Source organism: Pleurodeles waltl, chromosome 1_2, assembly GCF_031143425.1.
Source record: "Pleurodeles waltl isolate 20211129_DDA chromosome 1_2, aPleWal1.hap1.20221129, whole genome shotgun sequence".
Classification (NCBI taxonomy): domain Eukaryota; kingdom Metazoa; phylum Chordata; class Amphibia; order Caudata; family Salamandridae; genus Pleurodeles; species Pleurodeles waltl.
In genome coordinates this window covers 335,294,546-335,314,258 of record NC_090437.1, presented here as the reverse complement: position 1 = coordinate 335,314,258, position 19,713 = coordinate 335,294,546, and the positions used below count along the sequence as shown (strand labels likewise).

General features: G+C 43.9%; 1 protein-coding gene across 1 annotated transcript; it reads right to left on the bottom strand.

Annotated features, from left to right (window-relative positions):
• Window positions 1-6,695: 6,695 nt before the first annotated feature.
• On the bottom strand, window positions 6,696-18,020 carry RPS6 (ribosomal protein S6). The gene is made up of 6 exons (XM_069239273.1): window positions 17,894-18,020; window positions 16,704-16,835; window positions 15,855-16,065; window positions 15,232-15,378; window positions 14,037-14,198; window positions 6,696-6,820 (listed from the first exon to the last, which is right to left on the bottom strand). The coding sequence occupies exons 1-6, from the start codon at window positions 17,897-17,899 to the stop codon at window positions 6,729-6,731; spliced, it is 750 nt and encodes a 249-aa protein (XP_069095374.1). The 5' UTR covers window positions 17,900-18,020; the 3' UTR covers window positions 6,696-6,728.
• Between the last annotated feature and the right edge of the window lie 1,693 nt (window positions 18,021-19,713).

The following is a 19,713-nucleotide window of genomic DNA, read 5'->3' as shown; positions in this document are numbered from 1 at the left end:
AGCGTTAAAAGGGGGCTTCCATTATTTATAATGGGCCCCTATGTACTCTGCAGGAGTACCACCAATATTTTAGCACTACCCCTGCAGAGTGCAACAGTAGTCAATAAAAATTTTGCTATTGCCCCCCACCCTGCGCCATGGTGCGCTCTATCTTAGATACGGCACACACCCCTCACTAACATGAGTAGTCAACAATGGATTTGTTTTCTGCGGGTCTATTGTTAATGCTGAATTTCTGAAGCTGGACAGTTTTTGTACATGTGAGGAGTCCAAATTCTGAAACTCTTCCCTTCATGACTGCAAGGAGCAGAAATATTTGGAGCTGAGCATACCAGACCGCATAAAAGACAGTTAATTAAATATGTGGATTTTGGGGACGCCTGCTGGTATTTAGAAACTCCTGATTCCCAAATGCTGCAACATACTAGAATTGGATTACAAACACAATCGCCCCACGCTGCATACCTTTCTAAATAATGTTTTTTGCATTAGTTCTGTCCTGTTACATTGACATTAGAAAGTAAAGTTCAACATCACATTATTTGTCCCACTGAAGGTTTGCAGTCACATCCCAATAAGCTTGCCAATGACCCCTCTTTGAAAATACATTTTAAAAATGCTAAAAAGCTATCCCCAACATTTAAGGAAAAAATAAATAAGCATACACATAAATGGTAGGGGATGCCCCAAAAAATGGCTCAAGGGGGCGGGAGTAGAACTCCTACAGGGGAGGATTGTGTGGATTGGCAACAGAGACCGGACCAGAAGAGTAATATGCAACATGAGACAATGCTAGAAGACGTGGGTCCAGGAGATGAGAGAAAGAGGGGCGATCTATGGGATCCGGATGATGGGAAATGGTGATGATTAATTGTATTCTGACTAACGTAACTGCAGACGCTGCAATATGCACTTTTGTTTCCCTTTTGATTTCTTCTAATAAATATATGGAAAATGTCACTTACCCAGTGTACATCTGTTCGTGGCATGAGACGCTGCAGATTTACATGCTGTGCATATCCCGCCATCTAGTGTTGGGCTCAGAGTGTTACAAGTTGTTTTTCTTCGAAGAAGTCTTTTCGAGTCACGTGATCGAGGGACTCCTCCCCTTTCGGCTCCATTGCGCATGGGCGTCGACTCCATGTTAGATTGTTTTCCCCGCAGAAGGCGAGGTAGGAGTTGTGTATATAGTAATAGTGCCCATGCAATGGAGTAAGTATGTATGTACATAATGTGTCTAAAAGTGATATAATATATATTTACAAATGTACAAGTTTATTTTTATCAACTTATAACGGCTACAGGCTCCCGGAGAGGTGGGAGGGCGCATGTGAATCTGCAGCATCTCATGCCACAAACAGATGTACACTGGGTAAGTGACATTTTCTGTTCAATGGCATGTGTAGCTGCAGATACACATGCTGTGCATAGACTAGTAAGCAGTTATCTCCCCAAAAGCAGTGGTTTAGCCTGTAGGAGTTGAAGTTGTTTGAAATAATGTTCCCAATACTGCCTGTCCTACTGTGGCTTGTTGTGTTGTTAACACATTCACAGTAATGTTTAGTGAATGTATGAGGCGTAGACCATGTGGCTGCCTTACAAATTTCTGTCAAATGTATATTTCCTAGAAAGGCCATGGTGGCACCTTTCTTTCTAGTGGAGTGTGCTTTTGGTGTAATAGGCAGTTCTCTTTTTGCTTTAAGTTACAGGTTAGAATACACTTAACTATTCATCTGGCAATGCCTTGTTTGGATATTGGATTTCCTGCATGAGGTTTTTGAAAGGCTACAAACAATTGTTTTGTTTTGCAAAATTGTTTGGTTCTATCAATGTAATACATTAGTGATCTTTTTATGTGTAATGTATGTAATGCTCTTTCAGCTACAGAGTCTGGTTGTGGAAAAAATACTGGGAGTTCAACTGTTTGATTTAAGTGGAACGGTGATGTCACGAGGTAAAAATTAGGGATTTGTGCGTAGAACCACTTTATGTTTGTGTATCTGTATAAAGGGTTCCTGTATGGTAAATGCTTGTATTTCACTTACTCTCCTAAGAGATGTGATAGCTATTAGGAAGGCATGGGTTCAAATGGTGGACCCATGAGTTGTGTTAATACAATATTGAGGTTCCACGAAGGAACTGGTGGTGTTCTTGGTGGAATGATTCTTTTTAGACCCTCCATAAATGCTTTTATGACTGGGATTCTAAATAGTGATGTTGAATGTGTAATTTGTAGATAGGCAGAAATTGCTGTGAGATGTATTTTAATGGATGAAAAAGCTAACTTAGACTTTTGTAAGTGTAGTAAGTAGCTTACAATGTTTTCTGTGGACGCGTGTAATGGTTGAATTTGATTATTATGACAGTAATAAACAAATCATTTCCATTTATTTGCGTAGCAATGTCTTGTAGTAGGTTTCCTAGCCTGTTTGATGACTTCCATGCATTCTTGTGTAAGGTTTAGATGTCCAAATTCTAAGACTTCAGGAGCCACATTGCTAGATTGAGTGATGCTGGATTCAGGTGTCTGATCTGTTGTTTGTGTTGAGTTAACAGATCTGGTCTGTTTGGTAGCTTGATATGAGGCACTACTGACAGGTCTAGTAGTGTTGTGTACCATGGTTGACGTGCCCAAGTTGGTGCTACTAGTATTAGTTTGTTTTGACTCAATTTGTTTACTAGATACAGAAGGAGTGGGAGAAGGGGAAAAGCGTAAGCAAATATCCCTTACCAACTCATCCATAACGCATTGCCCTTGGAGTGAGGGTGTGGGTACCTGGATGCCAAGGTTTGGCATTTTGCGATTTCTTTTGCGAATAGTTCTATTTGCGGTGTTCCCCAGTTTTGGAAGTAGGTTTGTAGTATCTGGGGATGAATTTCCCATTTGTGGATCTGTTGGTGATCTCGACTGAGATGGTCGGCTAACTGGTTTTTAATTCCTGGAATGTACTGCGCAATTAGGCGAATGTGATTGTGAATCGCCCAATGCCAAATCTTTTGTGCTAAGAGACACAGCTGTGCTGAGTGTGTCCCTCCCTGTTTGTTTGGGTAATACATTGTTGTCAGGTTGTCTGTTTTGACAAGAATGTGTTTGTGGGCTATTAGTGGTTGAAATGCTTTCAATGCTAGAAACACTGCTAGTAGTTCTAATTAATTTATATGAAGTTGTTTTTGCTGAGCGTCCCATTGTCCCTGGATGCTGTGTTGGTTGAGGTGTGCTCCCCACCCTACCATGGAAGCATCTGTTGTGATCACGTATTGAGGCACTGGGTCTTGGAAAGGCAGCCCTTGGTTTAAATTTATAGGATTCCACCATCGAAGCGAGGTGTGTGTTTGGCGGTCTATCAACACTAGATCTTGAAGTTGACCCTGTGCTTGTGTCCATTGTGTCGCTAGGCACTGCGGTAAGGTCTGCATGTGTAATCTTGCGTTTGGGACAATGGCTATGCATGAAGACATCATGCCTAGAAGTTTCATCACTAATTTTACATGATATTGTTGGTTTGGGTGCATGCTTTGTATTACGTTTTGGAAGCCTGTACCCTTTGTGGACTTGGAGTGGCAATCCCTTTTTTGTGTTGATTGTTGCTCCTAAGTATTGTATTTGACACAGTTGTAAATGTGATTTTAGGTAGTTTGAGAGCCCTAGTTTGTGAAGGGTTTCTATGACTTATTTTGTGTGTTGAAGACACTGTTTCTGAGTGTTGGTCTTTATTAACCAATCGTCTAGATACGGGAATACGTGTATGTGCTGTCTTCTGATATGTGCGGTTACTACTGCAAGGCATTTTGTAAATACCCTTGGTGCTGTTGTTATCCTGAATGGTAACGTTGGATTACAAACCTAAAGTATTTCCTGTGTGAAGGATGTATGGGTATATGGAAGTAAGTATCCTTGAGGTCTAATGTTGATATGTAGTATTGTTGTTTGAGCAAGGGAATCACGTCTTGAAGTGTTACCATGTGAAAGTGATCTGATTTGATGTAAAGATTTAGTGTTCTAAGATGGGTCTTAGAGTTTTGTCCTTTTTTGGTATTAGAAAATACAGGGAATAAACACCTGTTCCTTTCTGGTGGTTGGGTACTAGTTCTATTGCCTCTTTTTGTAACAACGCTTGGACTTCTAGTTGTAATAGATCCAAGTGCTGTTTGGACATGTTGTGTATTCTTGGAGGCACATTTGGTGGTAATTGTAGGAATTCTATGCAATAACCATGTTGGATAATGGCTAAGACCCACGAGTATGTAGTTATTTCTTCCCAATTTTTGTAATAATCTGTGAGTCTCTCCCCGCCCACTGGTGTTGTGTTGGGAATTTGTGACATTGAAGTCACTGTTTAGTTTGTGGGGTCTTTGGGCTTTGGAATTTCCCTCTGGTTTTAGGGAACTGTCCACCTCTATATTGTCCCCAAAAGCCTCCTCTTTGATACTGGCCCTGGTATGTGGGTCTGGCCTGTGAGGTTGAGGGTTCTGTGCTTTAGGTTCGAAAAGGCTTCCTAAAGGTGCCTCTGCTCTGTGGGGAGTAGAGCGCGCCCATGGCTTTGGCCGTGTCAGTGTCCTTCTTTAGCTTCTCTATAGCTGTATCCACCTCCGGCCCAAACAACTGTTGTCCATTAAAGGGCATATTAAGCACAGCCTGCTGGATCTCTGGCTTAAATCGGGAGGTGCGTAGCCATGCGTGTCTCCGAATAGTGACCGCTGTGTTTACAGTTCTGGCGGCTGTGTCCGCTGCGTCCATAGCTGATCGTATCTGGTTGTTGGAGATACCTTGGCCCTCCTCCACCACTTGCTGTGCACGCTTTTGAAACTCCTTGGGAAGATGTTCAATAAAATGCTGCATTTCATCCCAATGAGCCCTGGTCATATCTTGCCAATAAAGCCTGTGAATTGGCAATGCGCCATTGATTGGCTGCCTGTGCTGCAACCCTTTTCCCCGCTGCATCAAACTTTCTACTTTGTCGGGTGGTGGTGCATCCCCAGAAGTCTGAGTTTGCCCTTTTGCGGGCTGCACCTACTACCACCGAGTCTGGTGTTAGTTGTTGCGTGATGTACACAGGGTCCGTAGGGGGAGGCTTGTACTTTTTTTCCACCCTAGGTGTAATGGCTCTGCATCTGACAGGGTCTTGAAACACTTGTTTTGCGTGTTTTAACATCCCTGGTAACATCGGCAGACTCTGGTACTGGCTGTGTGTTGATGACAAAGTATTGTTCAGCATGTAGCACTACATTGTGAAAAGTAGCTGCTCTGGACACCACCTGCATGTAAGCAGTACTGTCTTCTGGTGGTGACGGTCTTGCCGGGTAGCAATCTGGACTATTTTCAGATACTGGGGCATCGTATAGATCCCATGCATCTGGGTCATCCTGGCTCATCCCTGTGATTTTCCCTGTGTCTTTTTGAATATGGAGCTTTCTTTGTGTATAGTCTGGTTCTCCCAGCTCTAATTATTGTCCAAATTTATGGCCTTGTAGTTGAGATGAAAGGCCTTGGTTCTTCGGAATAGGAGCTTAGTTTCGGCTCCGATGCTGGGTGTTTCGGCACCAAAACTTTTTCTGCAGTCTTTTTCGGCTCCGAAGCCACCTTTTTTGGTTTCGGGGTGCCGATCTCTCGTGCAGATTTTGGTCGGAGCCAGTATCTCGGTGCCGAGCATAGTCTGTGCCGGCATTTCGACCCGAGTCGGATGTCTTCGACACGTGTGTCCCTTTTTCGGTGCCGATGGTTGGTCACCATGTTTACGGGTTAAGCCGTGGCCTGCCGGCGGTGGCGTCCCCTGGGCTTTCATTATTTTGGTGTGAGTTTTGGCTGGGACAGTTTTACTCACGGTTTTCACCGGCTGCTCACTTTCGGCCTCCTCCAAGTCAGGAATGGAGAAAGTCTCCTACTCTTCTACGACGTCATGGTGTCCTGACGGCGTCGACGTCATTTGAAGCCTTCGAGCTCTCCGGTCCCGTAGCGTCTTTTTCGACCGAAATGCCTGACAGGCCTCGCGGGTATCCTCTTTGTGTTCGGGGGACAAACACAAATTACAGACCAAATGCTGGTCTGTGTAAGGATACTTATTGTGGCATTCGGGGCCGAAGCGGAACGGGGTCCGTTCCATGAGCCTTGGAGCTCTTCTTTTATTCGGTGTCGATCTGCTATAACTAACCCGATACCGAACGCAAACAATACCGTTGAGTTTTCCAAGATTTAACTAACTTTCCGAACCGAAACACGTCCGAACCAGATGGCGGAAAGAAAACAATCTAACGGAGTCGCCACCCATGCGCAATGGAGCCGAAAGGGGAGGAGTCCCTCGATATCGTGACTCGAAAAGACTTCTTTGAAGAAAAACAACTTGTAACACTCCGAGCCCAACACTAGATGGCGGGATATGCACAGCATGTGTAGCTGCAGCTACACATGCCATCGACCATATATATACACACACGAATAGCAAACATCTGCGGCTAATTCTAGGCAATACATGAGCGATGTGTCAGTGATATTCACTGAGAAGTAAAAGGAACATCTCTTAATACACCGTAGTGATTTATACTTTACATTTTCTCCTGCCTGAGCATTCCCTGGAAATATTATGTTCATAGACTGTTTTAATATTCATCTTTCTGCCAGCCATCTTCGCAGATGGCAATCACGTAGACTTTGCAGAAAAGCTGCAGTGAGAAGTAAATAATAAATATTACAACAGATCTGACCACAAAAAATAAAGTTTATTTTGCTTGTTTTATTTCTGACTGGACTCAGATTTTGAGGTGGAGGCTCTCAGTGAAGACAACCGGCGTCTCTTGGCAATCTGTTCCTGGCGTTTCTCCTTTGCTTCCTAAATTTAAAAAATAAAAAATAAAAAAAAACACCAGTCAGTCAATGGCAGAACCATCACTAGCTACTAAATAATGCAAGGTGTGTCTTCCTTAAACTATTTTACCATAAAAAGCAATCTGGAAAAATAGTTATGCATTTCAATACGTTTCCTTTCAGCTAATTTATAAATAATCCTTTGCGAGAATGCTCCATGCTCCGGCCCTCTGCCTGTTTTTTTCGTGTTGCGCTCTTGACATTTTATTATGTAATACTGCATTATTCTGTAAGTCTGGTTGTTATTCATTTAACTTCTGCTCCACAAGCACGAGACACTTTTCCTGATGCTAACATCGTTTGATTTCAATTGTAAGAAGTGTAGAGCCAACTAAACAAATCTTTTATACAAATGATCCATATGAATTAATGAAAAAATAACTGGGAAACCATATTGGTGGAAACCGTGTCATGGGAAAAAAATAAAAATTCAAGAAAATATAAATAAATTGAATTTAAAAAGGGAAAGGTATTTTAAGGAACAATCCAAAATTACATTAAACTTTGGTGGAGTTTAGGGCAGTGAGTTTTGTATGTCCAGGGATGGGTGTTGTTTAAGGGCGATAACTGGTTTTCAGAGGTTAGGGAAGGTTGGTGTTCATGGGAGTTAAGTTGTTTTTTTCAATTTTTATTTTATTTTTTAAGTGATGAGGAATAGACCGAGTTTAGAGACCTGAAGGTTTTCAGATGGACTGATGTGTGGAGTGTTGCAATCTGTACAGTTCACAGATGGGTAGAGATGAGGCCTGGTGAGAAAACGTGTGGACCTCAGGTGTCAAGAATGGGTGTAGTTTAGGTGTGGCAAAGGACTTTTAGGGGGCAGGGATGGATGGTGTTTAATGGTGGTAAAGGGGAGGATGCAGCGAACTAAAAGCATCGTAATAGTTTGACAATGTAAAAAAATACGTACAAACTAACGCCCAAAAAATAAAATGCTGCTGAAAGAATTAAAACCATTGCATTTACATTTAAACATAAGCATGCAAAAGTAAATTTCAGATAAAAACGACATTCTATTAATTGGTTTCTATGAAAAGAAAAATGCCAGTCATCCTGCCAATTTCCATTAACCAGTTTAGGTGAAATAGGTTCTCGGTAAAAGTATTCTAAGAAATCATGTTCCTATGAAAATCACATACTGCCATTCAAACACGTTTTAATACGTGCACCTTCAGTATAAAAACACTTTTCTTCATGAAACTGCGAAACAAGAGACCCTGTATTTTGTCTTTATCTCCTAATTACCTATGACTCGCAATAGACCTGTGTCTCCAGGGCATGCCGAGTGCACTCGAGATGAGCCAATCGAATGCCCTGTTAAATGGATCGCCCAAGCAGTCTGACTCTACTTTTAAGATCACACTCCTACTGAACTGTACGATCTGAGCATTGCTCTAAAAAAATGTACCACTTTAACCCTGTGTTCATGTGGTTTAACACGGTCACTGGCCATCACAAGATAGATATACAGGAAGTACTCACTGTGTCGGAGAATAAAACTACTGTGATCTCGCAAGTCACCCCAGACACTGACATCGCAAACGAGTTGCCAACTCATCATCAACTAAGGTGGCGGGGGGTCCAGTCAACAGTCTTGTAAGGAATAACCCAGGTATAATAGACAGTCCTCTGCACAGCTATTAGAAAACTTGGGAAGCGGGCCCGCAAGAGAGAGACTGAATAGTTGGGACGCCAACAATGAAGCACAAAGATGCCGTTTCCCCCACGGAGGAGACTGAGCCAACGCAGCACTTGGTGCCAGTGCTGCGAATATCAAACTCTACTCAATATAAACCTACAAGAGTCCCATAGTTCACCCAAATGAGATGGCTTCGTACAAGATAGGTCCCCCCTTTATTTGCTTACTATGCTGTGTCCGTTTGCACTAATGCACTAAATAATAAGAGCATTCTAACAATTAACAACCGCAGCGTCTAACCTTTCAAACACCATTTTTAAGCCTATCGTATAAAAGCACTTGCACCTTGTTGACTGCGTTTAAAATAGGAGTCTGGCTATGTTGTAGAACTTAGCCTGAGCACCAAACTAAGTTCTATAAAGCAATCCGCATCAACCACGCAAATAGATAAACAGTAGGATGAAAAATTAAAACGTAGAACAGACCAAGTTTATCGACACTTACTCTAGGATGAGCTTTAAAAAAATTTCAATTGATCCGTAAAACAACAAAACAAAAAAATATAAAATCGTGAGACTCCAAAAAAGAAAATATGTGCACATTGGTAGTTGTCCTGGCCATATTGCAGGTAATCGCATCTCGACAGCAAGGTCCGCTGCTCTGGACAAAGGTATATTGGTACTACATGGAAAAGTTTTGTCAATTTACTTTGTGGAGCTATACGCACCAATACCTCCCTTGTGTTACGTAAAAGCAATGTATTTTGGTACAAGTACTTTATCATGAGTTTTTAAAACGCAGACGACTAGCAATTGTTATTGCATGAAGCTGAAACAAAGAACATCACCGACAAATCAAAAATAAAGTATTATCAGACAGAAGATGGTCCTACACTGTTCCACAAATCTCAGTTGTCACTAGAACAGACTGGGCGACAGAAAAAAAAAAAAAAACATAAGGCGAAACGTATAGGTCATATCAGATGTAGACCTGTGATTACATGTTTGCCTCTTACGAGTTTATGCTAGCCCGGTACGCTTGAAAATCTCTAATTACGCAACGTGAAGCTGAGCAGAAAGTGCTGTAGGTCTAATTTTAAAGCAACACTCCATTTCAAGATTGAGGTGGTTCTATCAGTGGTCGGAAGCTAAGCTGGTGGACTTCAGTGTGCACGGTAATTAGGCACAACATGTAGAGGAATTTTCATAAGTTTGCCAAAATTCATAGTTTGCAGACCCTGTCATAGCGTGGTCTGTTCAGCAGAAGTGGTGATATTTGCCAACCTTGATTTCGGTGATGGGATCATCTATAAAGCAGATACCCGCACAGTAGAAACCTGAGGTGATAACCACCATAACCAAACGTTATGTCATGGAGGACAGACAACACAAGACGAGTGAATGCAAGAATACAACCACCGTGAGCCCTCAAAGAAATCCAGTAATTAATATACAGTAGACCAGTGGGCTCAAACCTTTTCTGTAATGACTGCTACTCATGTTGAATGAAAACCAACCAGAGCCACTAATATTAGTGTTGTGACAATGACCACATCAGACTAGATTACAATTGTGGGCACCGTATGCAAGATAAGTAGTAGTAGTAGTGATCACCTCAGTGCATCAAGCATGGATGTCAGCAGTAACGGGAAGCACAACACAAAACAAAAACTGAGAATATCAAATGCCTTTACTCGGGTAATACATAACAGCTATAGCAACAAGGTCATATTAATATTAGTAATAATGCATATCTGTAAGGAAATGCCTCCTTGGCATGGTTACTCCATGACTTTTTGCCTTTGCGGATGCCAAGTTATGATTTGAAAGTGTGCTGGGACCCTGCTAACCAGGCCCCACCACCAGTGTTCTTTTCCCTTAACTGTACCTTTGTCTCCACATGTCTCCACAATTGGCACAACCCTGGCACCCAGGTAAGTCCCTTGTAACTGGTACCCCTGGTACCAAGGGCCCTGATGCCAGGGAAGGTCTCTAAGGGCTGCGCCATGTCTTATGCCACCCTGGGGACCCCTCACTCAGCACATAGACACTGAGTGCCAGCTTGTGTGTGCTGGTGGGGAGAAAATGACTAAGTCGACATGGCACTCCCCTCAGAGTGCCATGCCAACCGCACACTGTCTATGGCATAGATAAGTCACCCCTCTAGCAGGCCTTACAGCCCTAAGGCAGGGTACACTATACCACAGGTGAGGGCATAGGTGCATGAGCACTATGCCCCTACAGTGTCTAAGCAAAACCTTAGACATTGTAAGTGCAGGGTAGCCATTAGAGTATATGGTCTGGGAGGCTGTCAAACACGAACTCCACAGCACCATAATGGCTACAATGAAAACTGTGAAGTTTGGTATCAAACTTCTCAGCACAATAAATGCACACTGATGCCAGTGTGCACTTTATTGTAAAAATACACCCAGAGGGCATCTTAGAGATGTCCCCTGAAAACATACCCGACTCCAGCGTGGGGTGACTAGTTTTTGCCAGCCTGCCACACACCAGACATGTTGCTGGCCACATGGGGAGAGTGCCTTTGTCACTCTGTGGCCAGGAACAAAGCCTGTACTGGGTGGAGGTGCTTCTCACCTCCCCTTCAGGAACTGCAACACCTGGCGGTGAGCCTCAAAGGCTCACCCCCTTGTTACAGCGCATCCCAGCTAGTGGAGATGCCTGCCCCTCCAGCCACTGCCCCCACTTCTGGCGGCAAGGCCGGAGGAGATATTGAGAAAAACAAGGAGTCACCACCTCCTGGTCAGGACTGCCCCTAAGGTGTCCTGGGCTGAGGTGACTCTTGCTTTTAGAAATCCTCCATCCTGCAGATGGAGGATTCCCCCAATAGGATTAGGGATGTGCCCCCCTCCCCACAGGGAGGAGGCACAAAGAGGGTGTAGCCACCCTCAGGGCCAGTAGCCATTGGCTACTGCCCTCCCAGACCTAAACACACCCCTAAATTGAGTATTTAGGGGCTCCCAGAACCGAGGAAGATAGATTCCTGCAACCTAAAGAAGGACTGCTGACCTGAAGCCCTGCAGTGAAGACAGACGACAACTGATCTGGCCCTAGCCCCACCGGCATGCCTCCCTACTTCGAAGAAAACTGCAACAGCGACACATCCAACAGGGTCCAGCGACCTCTGAAGCCTCAGAGGACTACCCTGCATCTAAAGGACCAAGAAGCTCCCGAGAACAGCGGCCCTGTTCAAGAAACTGCAACTCTTTGCAACAAAGAAGGAACTTTTAAAGACCACATGTTTCCCGCCGAAAGCGTGAGACCTTCCACTCTGCACCCGACGCCCCCGGCTCGACCTGCAGAAAACTAACACTAGAGGGAGGACTCCCTGGTGACTGCAAGCCCATGAGTAGCCAGAGTTGACCTCCCTGAGCCCCCATAGCGACGCCTGCAGAGGAAATCCAGAGGCCCCCCTTGACTGCGACTGCCTGCTTCAAGGAACCCGACGCCTGGAAACCACACTGCACCCGCAGCCCCCAGGATCTGAAAGAACCGAACTGCAGTGCAAGATCGACCCCTAGGCGACCCTCTGCCTAGCCCAGGTGGTGGCTACCCCGAGGAGCCCCCATGCCTGCATCGCTGAAGAGACTCCTGTGTCCCCCCCCCATTGATTCCTATTGAAAACCCAATGCCTGTTTGCACTCTGCACCTGGCCGCCCCTGTGCCGCTGAGGGTGTACTTTCTGTGCCTGCTTGTGTCCCCCCGTGCCCTACAAAACCCCCCTGGTCTGTCCTCCGAAGTCGCGGGTACTTACCTGCTGGCAGACTGGAACTGGGACACACCTATTTCCATTGAAGCCTATGTGTTTTGGGCACCACTTTGACTTCTGCACCTGACCGGCCCTGAGCTGCTCGTGTGGTAACTTTGGGGTTGCCTTTTACCCCCAACGGTGGGCCACCTTGGACCCAACTTTGAACCCTGTGTTTTACTTACCTGTGAACTTAACATTTACTTACCTCCCCCAGAACTGTTGATTTTTGCACTGTGTCCACTTTTAAAATAGCTTATTGCCATTTTTGCCAAAACTGTACATGCTATTGTGATAATTCAAAGTTCCTAAGATACCTGAGTGAAATACTTTTCATTTAAAGTATTGTTTGTAAATCTTGAACCTGTAGTTCTTAAAATAAACTAAGAAAATATATTTTTCTATATAAAAACCTATTGGCCTGGAATTGTTTGAGTGTGTGTTCCTCACTTATTGCCTGTGTGTGTACAACAAATGCTTAACACTTCCCTCTGATAAGCCTACTGCTCGACCACACTACCACAAAATAGAGCATTAGAATTATCTCTTTTTGCCACTATCTTACCTCTAAGGGGAACCCGTGGATTCTGTGCATGCTATTTCTTACTTTGAAATTGTACATAGAGCCAACTTCTTACAATATCCTACACAGCATGATTTAACACTCAAATATAAACTTTGAAGACATTCAATCTTTTTCCCCTAAATAAATACTTTGAGGTTTTGAAAATACCCATCTTCGCCTCAGAAGCACGCCTTTTAATGTTGGTAAGCACAGTAATTCAACCAAGCATGAGATCCTGATTTAGAAAGCCGGCCTGCCTGAAAACAGCTACTTGTGGGTAACTTGAGAGCTACCAGTAGCTCACAAGCTACACAGTAGTAATAAACCTCATGATACGATCCACTGACAAGACCACCTCATATTTCGTGGAGGTACAGGGTTTTTACTTGAAATTATTTACACGCACCGGGACTCCCGGGGGCAATACAAAACTGTGGTGATAAGCACCATAACCATACACTGACAATGGGGGACAGAGGACAAGGAGAATGAATGCAATAAACACAACTACCATGAACTCCCAAACAAATGCAGCATGTAATTTATTACATGCTTGCAAGTAGCATGAACCAGTTACAAACTAGACAACTGGCTATGGGAAAACTGCACGACACAAAGGACTCTACTACATACAAATGGCAAACATCACAAGGCGAAGGCCGCAAAGACGACTTCTTACACGAATTGCACAACCATTACAGGGTAGTGTACCAGAGAGTTGTTCAGATTATTAAAGGAGGTGGAACCAGGTCAGTATTAGTGTTGATTAAACCAACCGGAGGCCAGCTCATTGTTAAAAACGACTGTGATACAAGAGCAATCATCACGTAGAACAGTGCATTCATCATAGATCAATTCCCAAAAATTGATATGTAGTATTAAGTATCTCTAAACAATCGTACATTCCTTTTCTCTCAAAATCATTTAGCAATGCCGAAGGAAAACTAAGTGCACCATATTAGGACTCCGGTAATTGACATATAGCGGAAGTTACATTCATTGATAGAAATGTTATTAGTCAAACTGGGTTAACGCCTACAATTGCATCATTAAATGCAATCCTTGCTGTTGTCGATCGCAAACTGCGAGTAGTTAAATGCTTGGTGCAGACATTGGTGTGACCAGCTAGTCACAGTTGAGTCCCTGTAAGGGCAACTCAATCTTTCATCCTTTCCGGAACAATAAATTAGTATTAAAATGACTTGCCTTCATCCTCTTAGCCAGAAGTTTGGCATACTCAGATGCCTCCTCCTTGTTCTTCTTAGTGCGCTGCTTCTTCAGAGCAATACGTCTGCGCTTGTGCTGCAGCACTCTAGGAGTCACCAGACGTTGAATTTTGGGTGCCTTTGTTCTAGGTTTCTTGCCTGCAGGGAAGAAAACAAACATAGTTATAATATATTTCCTTTGAACTATTAGGGAAGCCAAATAAACTGAAAAATCTTATTGATTATCTTACTGGAAGAGTTTGATATAGAATCAATCTAATTTCAATGAGTAACGGAGCACTTCAGAGGTTTTTCTCGCAAGATATGTAATGGAACGAATAGTGTTTTGTAAGGGCAGATAGCAGTAGGCAAGAAAACGGGGAGGGAGGGGGGCACTACAGGAACAGAAGCTACGTGGAAGGGGATATGGGAGACAGACCGAAAACACAAGTATTCCTATGAAGTGTCTGAACAGAAAGAAAAACGTAGCTTTGAAAGTGGGAGCAATGGATGGAGAAAAGAAATTGTGACACAAACGGGGAACGAAGGAAATGAAAGCAACGCTGAAGCGAACAGTTGTTATGCTATGGCCAGGCAGTAAGCCCACTGTATGTAAAAGTCTTGCAGAGACAGCGCATTTGCCGTCCAGGCAAAACCTATTAGATCAGGATATGCAGGGGGAAAAGATGAGGTGGAGGGCTCTACTGCATGGGCTTCATTTGTAATTTAGAATCCAAGTTTAGGTCAACTGATTCAATCAAGGATACAGGTAAGCAACTAAGTCACCAGGCAACCTGTCCTTGCAGACAGGTTCAAGTGACCCTAGGTTTCCCAGATGTGTACAAAAAGACATGAAAGGCACATGGCAAGCAAACGGCATTTATATGATCTGCAAGGTTACTAGAAGTAAAATACCTAAGTTGCCACAAAACAGAATGAAACCTATTAATACACAAATAAAATTGGAGAAAGAGAAAGCATTAAATCTTATTTTAAACCTGGGTTACGGGGTGGGAGACAGGAAGGGTAGCATCCTAAAGGTAAACTTGGCATTTGGCAGTAATACGTAACCACCTCATTCTGAAACTAGAAAACAGAATATGGCTGGGCTACAAAAATGATCTCAAACTGAAAAAACTTAATGAACGACTCAATGAAACTTCATCTGTGGAGGAGAGTTGTGTGCCCTTACCTTCTTTGCTTAGGGGCTTCCTCACAACATACTGGCGGACGTCGTCTTCTTTGGAAAGGTTGAAGAGCTTGCGGATTCTACTCGCTCTCTTTGGACCAAGACGTCGGGGGACAGTGTTGTCAGTCAGGCCGGGAATATCCTTCTCGCCTACAAGGCCAACAATCATTAGAAAAACAGCCACATGCTGATACAATTTGCACCGTAAGCGTGCATTCTAAGTGAACTTTATATGAACAGGGACTAAAGGCAAGTTTTCCAAACCCACACAAAAACCCAAGTAGATATTAACAAATTCATTGTACGACTTTAGCCTATATTTCCCATAATATACTGAGAGGGCAACAATCTTGCATCATCTAGAATGCAGGCTGCAATCTCTATTACAAACTAGCGCATTAAAGCTTGCATCCTTACAAATTGAGTCACCTTGGCATTAGCACCTGCAACTTCACAAGTTATTCCATTGCTATAATAGACGTTTGAAAGGATCCTAAGAACTAGCCGGTTATTCACTTGGTAAAGTAATGCAGTAGTTTTACTTATTCACTCATTCACTCAGGAAGTAGACGAGTGTTTCCAAAATGACAAGAAAGCGTGTATAACCATTAACGAATACAGCTCACCTTTCCTCACAATCACCAAGTTGAGCACGCTCAAGTTGGCATCAACAATGCAACCACGGACAGATTTACGCTTGCGTTCACCAGTTCTTCTTGGGCGATAGCAGGAGTGCCCCTTGCTAAGCAGCAGTCGGACACGAGTGTGGGTCAGGACGCCCTGCTTCATGGGAAACCCCTGCTTGTCATTGCCACCGCTGATGCGGACAACATACCCCTAGATAAGTGAAACATGACAATATTAGGGCTGGGATGGCTACAGAGGTGAGTTAGTAACATTAACATATTATTGGCACCCCTCCCCCCGCAGATATCGTTCTGAAACAGAGCAGTAAAGGCCACAACAGTATTCCGTGGCACGCTTTCAAGTGTGCTGTAATTTACGGATTTAATCCACCGCTAGCGGTTAAACCACACTAACCCCAAACGACATTTAAAAAAAAAAAATAAAAAAAAAATAAACAGCAATCAACTGATAGCCTACATGATTATAGGTGCATTGTTTCAATATATCAACAGACAAGAGCAAGTTAAGCGCATTACACTGCAGACTTGTAAAATACAAAAACAGAATATAAAAAAACGCGGCACGTATAGGTACAAAACAATCATTTTCGCACACACGAGACATTAACCTGAACCTCAATACAAACAGCAACTTATTTCACTCCACTACTTGTATGCTGTATAGAAAAAGGAACGATACTAAGATGAAAATGCTTAACTCTTGCATTTCAAAAACAATTCAATTACAAACCTCCAACTGCACACCCTGCGCCCAAGTTACTTTGCCATGCAGTCTGAGGGTCAATTGCAGCCCCACACAAGGCGCATAAACACGTAGTATCGTCTCACCTTCCACTCATCGCCTAAGGGATCAGCAGGAACTTCGGTGGCCATGCGCTTCTCATAGAAAGTTCTGAGTTTGCGCTCATCGTCAACTTCGATGAGCTTCTGGCAGCCAGTGGCCGGGAAGGATATGTTGAGCTAAAGCACATACAAAAAAAAACATTACGTTAAAAAAAGACTCTTAATCTTCTCATTATTTTTTGTTGATGGCACCTTGGTGTCACAACTGCCACAGAAAAAATATATCTGTTACACCAACCAGACAACTCTGGTTCCGACAAACTACTTTTAACGGGGTTTGCAATATGGAAAAAAAATGTACCAGTCGGATTCGAAACCTAAAAAGCACATGACATTCAAATACCACGTGCCCAAATATCGGCCAAAATGACATGCCAACGCCAACCACTGACAACGATATGCAAGTTGCGGTGAGTAAAGTCCACGTGGGACCTGCAGCCAGCGTGTTTAACACGCCTAAAACATTTTGTAGCAGAAAACCTTGCTCTTTGAGCTGCATGTGAATTTAAAAAGTACAAAACTTTGAATAAATATTTAGGATTCCCATCCAAAAAGAACTCGAACTTGACGGCTCAAAAGGAAGACGAGGGTGTTGTCTCAGCTAATATATGCTTGCTCAAAAAAGTGGGGACGCCAGCATGGCACCTGATCCAGCAACACGGTCATGGAAGTACTAGTGTCAAGCAACACGCTCCGGTTAGAAGTGCCAACACCTGGTCTAAGATCAGGAACTCTCCTCAAAGCCTAGGACGAGGCTACGGTCAACTATCATAGTGGCAAATCTACAACAGTCAAACGTTACAAAGTGCTAAAGGCATACGATAAGGGCTACCGGTGCCGCTCCCCGCATTAACCATGCGTTTCAGCCCCCGTGACCTATCTCCCCACCGCGGGACTCCACGATCGCCTGCTGGAGAACAGGGTCCTCCGGTTGAGCCTTCTGTTCCTGTAATGGGACCTGTCTGCAGCCCGTGCCTCGGATAGCAGGAGGCCGCCATCTTGGAGGGGGAGCCCGGCTTTTCTTACTCCCTCTCTCCATCTGCCTCCATCCCACTCAGCATCGCGATGTAAATCCTTGAAAACCTTCGGTTATCGCCCCCAGGACCAACCAAACCCGCTGACTGCACAATTTCCCGATTCCGGGAGCTTCTCGGCAGTCAGGATCGGCTGCTCACCTTCATCCTCGCAGCTCGCCTGAGATCCGCCGCCGGAAAGAGAAAGAGCTTCCGCCAAGAGAATTCACATAGCTCTGCGAGCCTCTCGCGAGAAAAGGATGAAAACAGACGGGCAATCCCGCGATGCTGTCACACGTTTCCATTTGGCATAGAAAGCGGACTTAGCAGCAGCACAAACTAAAAACACTAAGTCGGCGCTCTGTTTTGTTCCGTGGCTGGACACGTACTACTGGAGAAAAACGAGTGCATGACTTTTTGGTTAAAAAACAAGGCTTGTGTGTGTCCCGATATCCTTGCAACTTTTCAAAATTACAGAAATTAGGGTGATAATGTTTTAGATTATATTTTGAGGTGAGATTTATTTTTTAGAGTTTATAGGTTTAGGGACGTTAGGTCATAACTACTAGTGCTTTAAACATAACTTCCAAGTTTTCATGTTTCTTATGAGTTACAATTCCATGGTTTCAGTGCACTTAAGAGTGACATGCATCTGCCAAATATGTGACACTCGTGACACATTCTCACAAGTAAAACCAAGCAACGAAGTGCGTGGTAAAGCAATCGCGTAATAAAACCTCCCCCCACCACCCCGCAAAGTAGGGTGGTGATTTATTACCTATTCCCTAACCGCCTTGCCCCTGTATTTTTCTCTTACCACAATGTACACTCTCTTAAAAAAACGATCTTCAAATCATTTATTGATTTAATGAAAATCTGGTGTTCATAATTTTTTTCTAAAAAATAAACCCTTTCCACCTAGGTGAGTTTTTTTTAACATAATCCCACATTGCTTCAGAGACATGACAGTCCAGAGAAGAAAAACGCTTAAAGCATTACAACCTTGGGTGCTCTAAGGGTATACCACTGAGATGGCTGGAAACAGCCATATATCATATCAGAGTAGGGAAGGTCTGTAAATAAACAAAGCATTTACACAGGGCACAACTCATAAAAAAAAGTGAGGGGACTAACCAAGTTAGGCAGTATACAAGTGACATCACGGCATTACAGCAAGTGTTATCAAAACTCCAAACCTCACGGGAACAGACATCACAAGAAGCGATATAACATCTTAACACTTCAAACATGTTTTGCATCTCTTGTTCTGCTTCTCTAGAACTTTTAGAACTTTTAAATTTTCTATATTCCTTCAGTATTTCTCTTTTTCCCTTTATTCTGTGCCTCTTCCTTCCCGCCCTTGCTGCTACTCTGTCCATGAGGCCCGCCTCTTCCAGCGCTGCTTCATGCCTCCCAGATGACCAGCCCTTCCCACCTCCCTACTGCTACTTAATGGCGGCCAGGCCCTGGTACACCTACGACGCTAGCATCCTCCACGCCCTCAACACCAGACAATCCATCGTCTGCCACCTTGTGTCCCTATATGACACCCAAGGCCTGTTCACCCGCCGCAACTGCACCTTCTCCTGCCTCCGCAGACCAGACCCACCAACTGCACGGCCCCCAAGAATAGGACTCGACCACCTCAGATGCATCCCACTCAACACACGATCCCTCAACAAACACGCTGTGGAGATCTGTGACCTGCTCGACTCCATCTTCCCCGACATCACCTTCTTCACGGAAACCTGGGTGAACTCCCACCTCAGCACTGGACATCGCCATCCCGACGGTTACAAAATCATCCACATCAACCGTCCAGGGGGAGGCATTGCCATCGTTCACAAAAACACCCTCCGCCTCACAACTAGTTCTGACGACCACTCATCCGACATGGAGCAATTCCACTTCCAGGTCCAGACCAACCCGAACACCACCTCATCAGAGCCACAAAGAAAACTGCCATACAGGAACGTATTAAT

Bases quoted from the DNA above. Each gene is read 5' to 3' on its own strand.
- RPS6 (XM_069239273.1), bottom strand. The intron at 15,379-15,854 runs GTGAGCTGTATT...TTGGCCTTGTAG, and splicing joins CTTGGTGATTGTGAGGAAAG to GCGAGAAGGATATTCCCGGC. The intron at 6,821-14,036 runs GTCATTTTAATA...AAATTTAGGAAG, and splicing joins GGCTAAGAGGATGAAGGCAA to CAAAGGAGAAACGCCAGGAA.